The following is a 9,496-nucleotide window of genomic DNA, read 5'->3' as shown; positions in this document are numbered from 1 at the left end:
ATATTTATTAATTTAGTAATAATTAATAAATATTAAATAAAATAAATTTTGATTATTTGTATATAACTTTTTTATTATCAAATATTTCTATATCTATAAAATTAAAAGATAATGTACGTTAACAAAAACCCAAAACCTACTCCACAAACATGCGAATTCAAGTTATTACATAACTTTTTTATCTGAGAAGAAATAAGTAACAAGAATAAATGTAGCAGTAGTGCTCATTTACTTATTAGAGGCAAAAATATGTATTAGTCAACTAATTCGACAATTCGTAGAAGAGTTTTGTTTATTAAAGGTGAAAACACGTAAAATTGATGTTGCTAATGGAAAATTATTAAATAATAATTTTATCAAATATGTTAAATTATTTAATAATTTTTAACTAATAATATTACATAAAAATAACTATATATGAATTTCTGTCTTATTATAACTACTCACCGCCATTTGATTGCTCATATTAGAATTATTTTTTTCATAGCACCTATTCAATGAAAATATCAAAAATATTTAACAATAATGATACTTATTTAGTCATACTTAAAAATATAATTTATAAAAAAATAATAATTTAAAAAGAATAGTAATATTTTTATATAAAAATAACTATTTTATAACATTAATTCACCATTCAACGGTAAAAAATATATATATTTATATAAAGATAATTATAAAATTTTTATTAAAATATCTATCTTTTTTATTATTTAGGTATCCTATATATATATATATATATATATATATATATATATATGTCTATATCAACTATGCTAGTTTTACGTAAAAATCAATCAACAATATAAAATATAATTAAAATACAAAATTCAAATATGTTATAACTGTTTTAGTGGCTGATTTGGCTGATTTTTAATGTACAAATATTTTTTTTTTTTTTTGTCATGTATATTGATTATATTCACATGGTCAAGTACTCATCAAATGTGCGGTAGTAATTAAATTAAACTTGGTGATCGAAGAACATAAGACATTTTGGGCATTCTGCATGTGAATATATTTGGTATATATGATATCACTTTCTTGCAGAATTAGCCTTCTTCCTTCAATTCTTCCACACTAGCACCATAACTCATAGCATTCATTCTAATCATATTCACAAGCTAAGCAATCTTTTTCAACTTCTCTTCTTATTAATTCCCCTTGGCAGAGTAGTACTAATAATCCTTTCTCTCCATACAAACCATTATGAAATTATATTATGATCTACAAATATGCATGTGAACCCCACATAATAATTGATTAAGCCAACAATATCATTATTTCTTTCAATGGCATGTGATAATAACAACTTCCCTGATGTGTTTTCTTGGATTCAGAACCTTAAACCAATATCTGAATGGGAAACAGATTCCATGTCCATAACCATCTCTTCTTCTTCATTCCAAGAACCATATCTTAAGCTTACAATACCCAAAAACTATAATCATCATAACCAATCCTCAAATGATAATAAAATCTCTTTTGCTATCACTGCAGATTTCAACAACATCCACATCCCTCTTTGGAACTCAAAACCAATGAAACCTAACAACAATAACTTATTATTACTGGATCAAGAAACAATTTCAGATCTCTTCATCAATTTCATTCAGGCAATTCTCCACTACGGATCCAACAAGAACAGCCCTTTCATCAGGTTCCCCAAACTCGATTACATCCCAAACTTCTCCGAAATATTCAACGTCTCCTTCTTCACTCTCTCCTTCCTCGTCTCCATCTACGAAGCGCCGGCGAATCTTCGCTCCGGATCGATCCAGACTCTGAAGGGTTACTTGACAAGCAATCAACAAAGCGAGGCCTCGAATTTGCTCATGAAACTGCTGGGATCAAACTTGGAAGAACAATGGATGCGGTCCGTGAACCTTGGGGTCACGAATTGGATTGGGGAGATGCAAGAAACGGTTAAAGAAAAGATTATGAGGATGCCGTGTTCTTTGTTCTCGCATTGGTTTTCGACGTATGGGCTATGGAAGGTGCAACTGTATTGTCCTGTTATAGTTATGGATATTGAGAGTTCATCAAAGAGTCATTTGCCGAATGAGAAGCTTCAATTCTCTCTCAAGTATCACCAGCTTCAAGGTGTTATTCAGTTCAATTACAGTGTCTCCATCAAGGACAAGTGGGTTGAAATTGTCGCCAACATTGATAACATAAGGTACTCAATATTATTAATGTAATAGGATTTGTTTGGGCGAATTTATAAGGAAATATTTGTTTTATTTTTTTTAATTTTTAGAAAAAGAAAAATAATTTTATATTTAAATATTTTATATAAAATTTTTTTTATTTATCAATTATGTTTAGATACAATAATATAAAAATATTTTTTTTGTTTATTTATTAAGTAAAAATATTTCTTTTAAAAAAATATCTTTTTAAAAAAATATAAATTTTAGTTTTTTAAATTATTTTATTTTTTAATATTTTTATTTTTATTATTAAAAATTTATCAAACACACTAAAAATAAAAAATATATTTTTTATTAAATTTTTTTATCAACTCAATAATATTTAAATAAACACACAATATTGTTAGTTGTTTTAGCTAGCTACATATATTTTTTAATTTAATAATTTTTATATTAATTAAGAAACTTTGAATAAGTAATTGTTTTCTTTTTTAACTGTATTTAATAAATTTATGATAATAAATTTATGAAACTAGAACATGTTTGATATAAATTATATCAAATAAGAACGTATATGATATATTTATGATAAAAAATATTAAATGATTAATATTTTTTTTCTTACATTTACTTTATATTCAAATCAGCACTAACTAACTTTTTATATTTTCACTAAAAATATTAACTTTTAGTATTGTCATTTATAAAAATGGGTGACATCAAACTTAATATTATTGTGGTGGGGAAGGATAGGATTATACCCTTAAATCAGAAACTTGGGTTTATATGCTTTCTTTTTATAGGGGTGTCCACGGATCGGATCTGATCTGTATATCTGCGGTGTTTATTCGTATCCGATCCGAAAATTGTGGATATGGATCCGATCCGCAAGGCTTTCGAATTGGATCGGATCGGATCCGTACACTAATCGAATCGGATTGCGAATTTTGTGTTAGTATCCGCATATCCGCGTATCCGCAAAATTAAAGAAATAAATAAGTAAATATTCTTTTTATGTTTTATTTCAATTAATAATTATCATATATGTATATTGTTTTAATTTATTATTTAAGAAAAGTATGTGTAATATTATTTTAAGAGTAAACATATTTAAAAGAATAGAAAAAATGAATTTTATTGATATTTTTTAATAAAAATAAGTTTTTAAAAATATTTTTATGTTTTGCAGATATATCTGATCTGCAAATGTGCAGATCGGATCGGATCGGATCCAACCTTAAAAGTTGCGGATATTAGATCCGATCCGATGATTTTAATGCGGATCGGATCGAATTTTTGGCCATATCTGATCCAATCTGATCCGCGGACACCCCTACTTTTTTATAACATAATAAATAATTAAATTGAATACTTTTGTGGTTATATATATATATATATATATATGTTCACTACACGTATATAAAAACTACATCTATAGTCATCATTGTATAAGCTTTTTAGACTCAAATAGCGAATATGATAATTACTTATGTTCCAAAGTCCAAATAGTAGGTTAGAGAGAGAGAGAGAGCGGTGAGAGCTCTAATCATGATTATCATATCAAAATCAAGTCCGTTACGAGTATTACAAATTAACTATCAAAGCAATAATCATATATAATATATATAAAATAATACTACATGTAAAGATACACAAATAGATACAAATATATGACAACTATTTAGTAGTTGATTTTAAGTTTTACGTAGTACTTTTTTTTTTTTATATTTCAGATAGTCTTACACTTTACGTATATTATACACTTGACTTAGTTCCTGATGTGATCTTCCCGTTTCTATGAAGCAATAAGTTTCTATATAGAATCCTCTCTTTGAAATTGATGGGTTGTTTTTGCAATCTATTTCTTATCTTTTAAGATTCTTATCTATCTCCTTGTCTAAATTTAAAATTTGTTAACTATTATTTTAGAGAATTTTTTTTCATTCAAAATATAATATCAGCCCTTTCTTTAGACAAATGTTTATTCGAATTGAATATGTCACTATAGAATCATTATTTACCTTTTTTTCTTTTAGTTTTTTAACTAATTAATTGAATATTTGACGTTCAACTTGAATGAAATAGATGTTATTATACAAATATTTTTTTGTTCAAAAAAAAAAAATGCAACACACAATTTATTATTTTGTGGATAGGTGTGATGTTATGAAATTGGTGAAGAACTCTCTTCTAAGGGAAAGAGGTGCGGGTGCAACTGAAAAACACTTCCCTTCAAGAATCTCTCTACAACTCACACCAACTCTACAAACCCAAGTATTAAGTGTCTCTGTTGGAAAATCCTCAGATAATCCAACAAGAGAAATTGGTACGGAAAAAAACATAGAAGCCTCATTTGACCCACCAAATCCCTTGGGGCTCAAGGTATCCGCCGGCGAATCCATGACCGTTAGTTTAAAGCCATGGAAATTCGAGGAATCCATTTACGGCTATAGCGCCAATTTAAATTGGTTCCTTCACGATAGCATGGATGGTAAGGAGGTTTTTTCGTCCAAGCCTTCCAAATTGGCTCTGATTAACCCTAAGTCATGGTTCAAGAACCGGTACTCTAGAGCTTATAGACCGTTCACTAGGCAAGGAGGTGTTATTTTTGCTGGTGATGAATATGGAGATAAAGTGTTATGGAAAGTGGAGAAAGATGCTATTGGGAAAACTATGGAGTGGGAGATAAGGGGTTGGATTTGGTTAACTTATTGGCCTAACAAGCACAAAACTTTCTACAATGAAACTAGGAGGTTTGAGTTTGGAGAAATAGTCCATCTCCATGTTGCTTAGCTTTAGCGAATATATGATTTCTTCAATTTAATTTGTATTGATATATAGAAACTAACGAGATTCACTAGTTTGGATGGGGACACAGTGAAACAAGTGTATTATTATCATTATTTGAAAAATGTTGTAATAAGTATGATTCCTCTATTTCAATAAATGACAAACGTCACAATTATTAGGTGTTAATGTTCAAATTTGTCTCTGAAAGATCACGCGATCTTCATTTTCGTCCCCGAATGATTTTTTTTAATCAAATTAGTCCTTGAAAGATAAACTGTTAGTCAAATTAGTCCTTCTGTCAATTGGCTGATGACGTATCACGTTAAGTACCACGTGGCATGATGATGTGACACGCCACGTGGCAGGTCAGTAACACGTAGCACGCCACTTATCACTTGACATATAAAAAAATTTTCTATTAGTCAAAATAGTCTTTGAAAGTTCAGACGTAAGTCATTTTCATCCCTCAAATTTTAAAAATTAGTCAAACTAGTCCTTATATAATTTTTTAAATATTTTTTTATACTACTAATTTTAATATTATTTTTAAACCTTAATAAACAAAATACTCTTTATATAAAATAATAAAAATAATTAAATTTTTATAAAGTTATTTTGTCATTTGTATTTTAAAATTTTATATTTTCAAATTGTAATTTTTATGTGAATTTTTTTATTTAAATGAGTTTATCAAATTATTGTTGATTATATATTTAAAAATTTAATATTTTAAATTTTACTAAATAATATAGTAATTATTTTAAATTTTTTAAAATTATAACTTTTATTATTATTTAATTTATATAGTAAAACTCAATAATTGAAAAACTGGTTTATGGAATCATTTTTGAATCTTAATATTCTAATATAATTTTTTATATATTTCATTTAAAACAAAAGAAATTTTATTTTAATACGAAGCATATCTATTTATATAATGTACTAGTGCGGAGTAGCCTGTGTTATGCATAGGTATAATGTTTCTATTTCATTTTATCTCATTGATTTGTGAAATTAAAAGAAAAATTATATAATCTATCTCAAACATATGAAACACACAAAAATTTATTATGATTTTTGTACGTATTACGTTTAAGAAGTAATTCATTAATAATAATAATAATAATAATAATAATAATAATAATAATAATAATTAACCAACAAATTTTTAATATTTTGTAAAGTTTGGAGTTGAAGAAAAATTTGTGAAGCTTCTTGAATTTTGACTCTAAGTATCACTACTATTACTTCCTATATATAAGTAATATCGTAATGGAAAAAAAAGATGTAGTAGAAAAAAATCGTGGTATAACTTTGTTTAGGTTAACATACATAAATTTTGATTTTGAGCATATAACTTTGTTTAGGTTAATAAATACATACATTTTAATTTTGAGTATATATATATATTCTAGCAAAATGTAGTAATGTAACAAAAAAGGTTTTAGAATAGAAAAGAATAAGAGAGATTTTGAGAAGAATTAAAGGAGAGAGATAATTTTATGAAGAAAAAATAAAAAAAATTATATAAGGACTAGTTTGACTAATTTTTAAAATTTGAGGGATGAAAATGACTTACATCTGGACTTTCAAGGACTATTTTGACTAATTGAAAACTTTTTTATATGTCAAGTGAGCGTGCCACGTGTCATTGACCTATCACGTGGCGTGCCACATGTTACTGACCTGCCACGTGGCGTGTCACGTCATTATGCCACGTGACACTTAACATGACACGTCATCATCCAATTGACAGAAGGACTAATTTGACTAACAGTTTATCTTTCAGGAGCTAATTTGATTAAAAAAATCATTTGGAGACGAAAATGAGATCGCGTGATCTTTTAGGAACGGATTTAAACATTAACCCCAATTATTAGTGTATGTGTTAGTGTGTCCCTGTTGCCTTGCAATGCATCTTTCAAACTAACAATTTTCAAGTCCATGGATTTCTTGACCAAAAACATGAAAGAATCCATGGGTTTGTTTGAGCTCTTGACTTACAAGAATTATTATTATTATTATTATTATTATTATTATTATTATTATTATGTCATACAACCAGTCTCACTTATATTTGAATTTTTTCCATCAATAAAGTAAAATATATAAAATAAAAGAAAAAATATAGTAACCAAGTCTATAAGCCAACTTGAATAACTCAATTAATTATTATAATTTTAATTTATTTTATTAAATTATAAATTGAATAATTTATATTAATTATTGGTTTTGAAAAATTAAGATTTGTATAATAACACTGTCAATGAATAACGTAAATCATAGTCCCGTTACATCACCATCTTCCTCCACGCATTGAGTGCATTTTGGCACTGCGCCAATGTTCTCCATTTACTTAGCACGGCGTTGCTGTTCCTCGGTTCTCTACTGTGTGTATTGCCATTAGCGTTGCTGTTCGTGAACGTGATGCAAGTATTGTTCATGACTCGATCACGTCGCCGTTTCACCGCAAGAACTATCACGTTGAGCTGTTTTACACAAAGAAGTTATCGTCGTGGTGAAAGGCTTCTGGCAGAGAACATCGTCCGTAGAGTTTTCAATTTTGGAAGGAGGATTGAATAATACATTGATTGATGTTCATGAAAATAATTCAACGAAAGACAATGAACAATTAAGTGTGAGTGATGTTGTTATTCAACAAGGATCAAAGGTATGTTGGAGAGGGTGGTTGTTTCGTAAATTTTTTTTTTCTTTTGGGTTTTGTATTGCATTATAATGGATTGTATGACAATGTGTTATGTGAATGTTTCTTATATATGCTAACTAGATATTTTTTTAATCAATTTATTTGAAAAAAATATGGTGCAGTATTGTGGTTATCTAAGAGATTATTGAAGAGATATTTCTTTTCTTGAACATATTACCTATTTTGTTCATTACACACTTGTATTGTTTCTTTGTCGTTGTTGATTAATAACTTTTTTTCCTTTAAAGTGAGTTAAACTCTTTTCAACGAGTGCGGTTTTTTGTTTTAATTTAGTTAACCTAGTTCATATCACGGTATGAGTGAATATCTCTTGGTATAAATGCTCGAATAACTATTTTGCTCGATCTCCATTTGCGTTTGCACTATTTTTTATTTTTTAATGAAGTAGTTCATTATATATTAATAATCATAAGTTGATAAAGGTTTTTTTTGGGTGTCTTTGATTGAAGGTCGACGAAGTTACGGACGTCATTGTGCTGGAAAATGATGAGTTGGAATTGAGACATGAGGTTTGAATTATTCTTTGTTGTTGTTACCACTGTATAATTAGTGAGTTTATGCTAGTTTTAATTGGTTGTGCCATTGAACCTTTGGTTTTATCAATTGCTTTACAGTTGCTAGATCATAGTGGGATCAGTAAAGAGGAAATCCCAAGCATAGGAATGCGTTTTAATTCATTGTCTCTGACACAGAAATTTTATGCAAATTATACAAAGAAATTTGGATTCGTAACTAAAGTCGAGAACACGAATTTCGATAAGACGAAGAAGAAATCAAAGATACCCATTAATCAATCTATTCACTACAACCGAGAAGGTTATCGGAAGTCTCGGGTGAAGGCAGTAACTCGGCAAATAGAATAACAGCCACGAGAAGCAAGAATGTATGTCATGTTGGACAGGAAGAAGAAAAGTTGGATTGTGTCAAGATTAGAATTAAGGCATTCCCACCCCTGTTCTGCTAAGAAATAGGTCCACTATCATGAGTACAGGGAGTTGACCATGCATGATAAGTGCGTGATTACGGATAACAATGAGACTATCATAAGACCTAACAAGACGTACGTTGCATTGGCTAATGAGGTTGGTGGGTCTTCGAACCTGAATTTTCAGAAAAGGATGTCAGAAATTACATCACGAGCAAACTCCATTGTGCTAATGGGAATGCGGACTTTAGGGAGATGATGAATTATTTCGTGCGAATGAAAGATATCAATCCAAACTTCTTTTATGCGATAGATGTTGATGATGCTAACAAGTTCAGGAGCGTACTCTGGGTAGATGCAAAGTGCATGGCTTCATATGAATATTATAGAAATGTGGTATTGTTTGAAACGACGTATAGAAGAAACATGTATGTATACTTATGGGTCAATTGTAAAAGCCTTTATATTTTGATTTTGTTTTCGCGTTCATCATTGTTGTTGGTGTTTTCGTTGGCATATACTACCATTTGCATCCTTTGTCAGTGTCAACCATGATGGAAAGTCTACTCTTTTTGGTTGTACTTTACTAGAGAATGAGGAGATTCCTAATTTTGAGTGGGTATTCATGCAATGGGTGAGATGCATGGGAACTACACCAATGGGGATCATCACTGACTAGTGCAAGGCCATGTCCAATTCTATTAGGAAGGTCCTACCAAATACTATCCATTGATAGTGAATTTGGCACATACTGAAGAAGACATCTGCAAAGCTTGGGGGTAATGCTAGGTACAGAGAATTGAATGTTAAAATGAGCCACATTGTGTGAAATTCTCTTTCTGTGGACTCTTTTAATGTTGATTGGGCTGAATTTATCAAAAAATTTGACCTAGGTCACAA

General features: G+C 29.1%; 1 protein-coding gene across 1 annotated transcript; it reads left to right on the top strand.

Moving 5' to 3' along the window:
- The first annotated feature begins 1,215 nt into the window (after positions 1-1,215).
- Positions 1,216-5,125, top strand: LOC112718198 (uncharacterized). Its single transcript, XM_025770063.3, has 2 exons — positions 1,216-2,179; positions 4,310-5,125. The coding sequence occupies exons 1-2, from the start codon at positions 1,293-1,295 to the stop codon at positions 4,944-4,946; spliced, it is 1,524 nt and encodes a 507-aa protein (XP_025625848.1). The 5' UTR covers positions 1,216-1,292; the 3' UTR covers positions 4,947-5,125.
- The last annotated feature ends 4,371 nt before the right edge of the window (positions 5,126-9,496 follow it).

This window comes from Arachis hypogaea, chromosome 10 (assembly GCF_003086295.3).
Source record: "Arachis hypogaea cultivar Tifrunner chromosome 10, arahy.Tifrunner.gnm2.J5K5, whole genome shotgun sequence".
Taxonomy (NCBI): Eukaryota; Viridiplantae; Streptophyta; class Magnoliopsida; order Fabales; family Fabaceae; genus Arachis; species Arachis hypogaea.
Note: the sequence above shows the minus strand (reverse complement) of the source record. Positions and strands in the feature narration are given on the sequence as shown.

Excerpts from the sequence above, each read along its gene's own strand:
- LOC112718198 (XM_025770063.3), top strand. The coding sequence starts at position 1,293 with ATGGCATGTGATAATAACAACTTCCCTGATGTGTTTTCTTGGATTCAG. Across the intron at positions 2,180-4,309 it reads GCCAACATTGATAACATAAG|GTGTGATGTTATGAAATTGG; the intron begins GTACTCAATATT and ends TTTTGTGGATAG.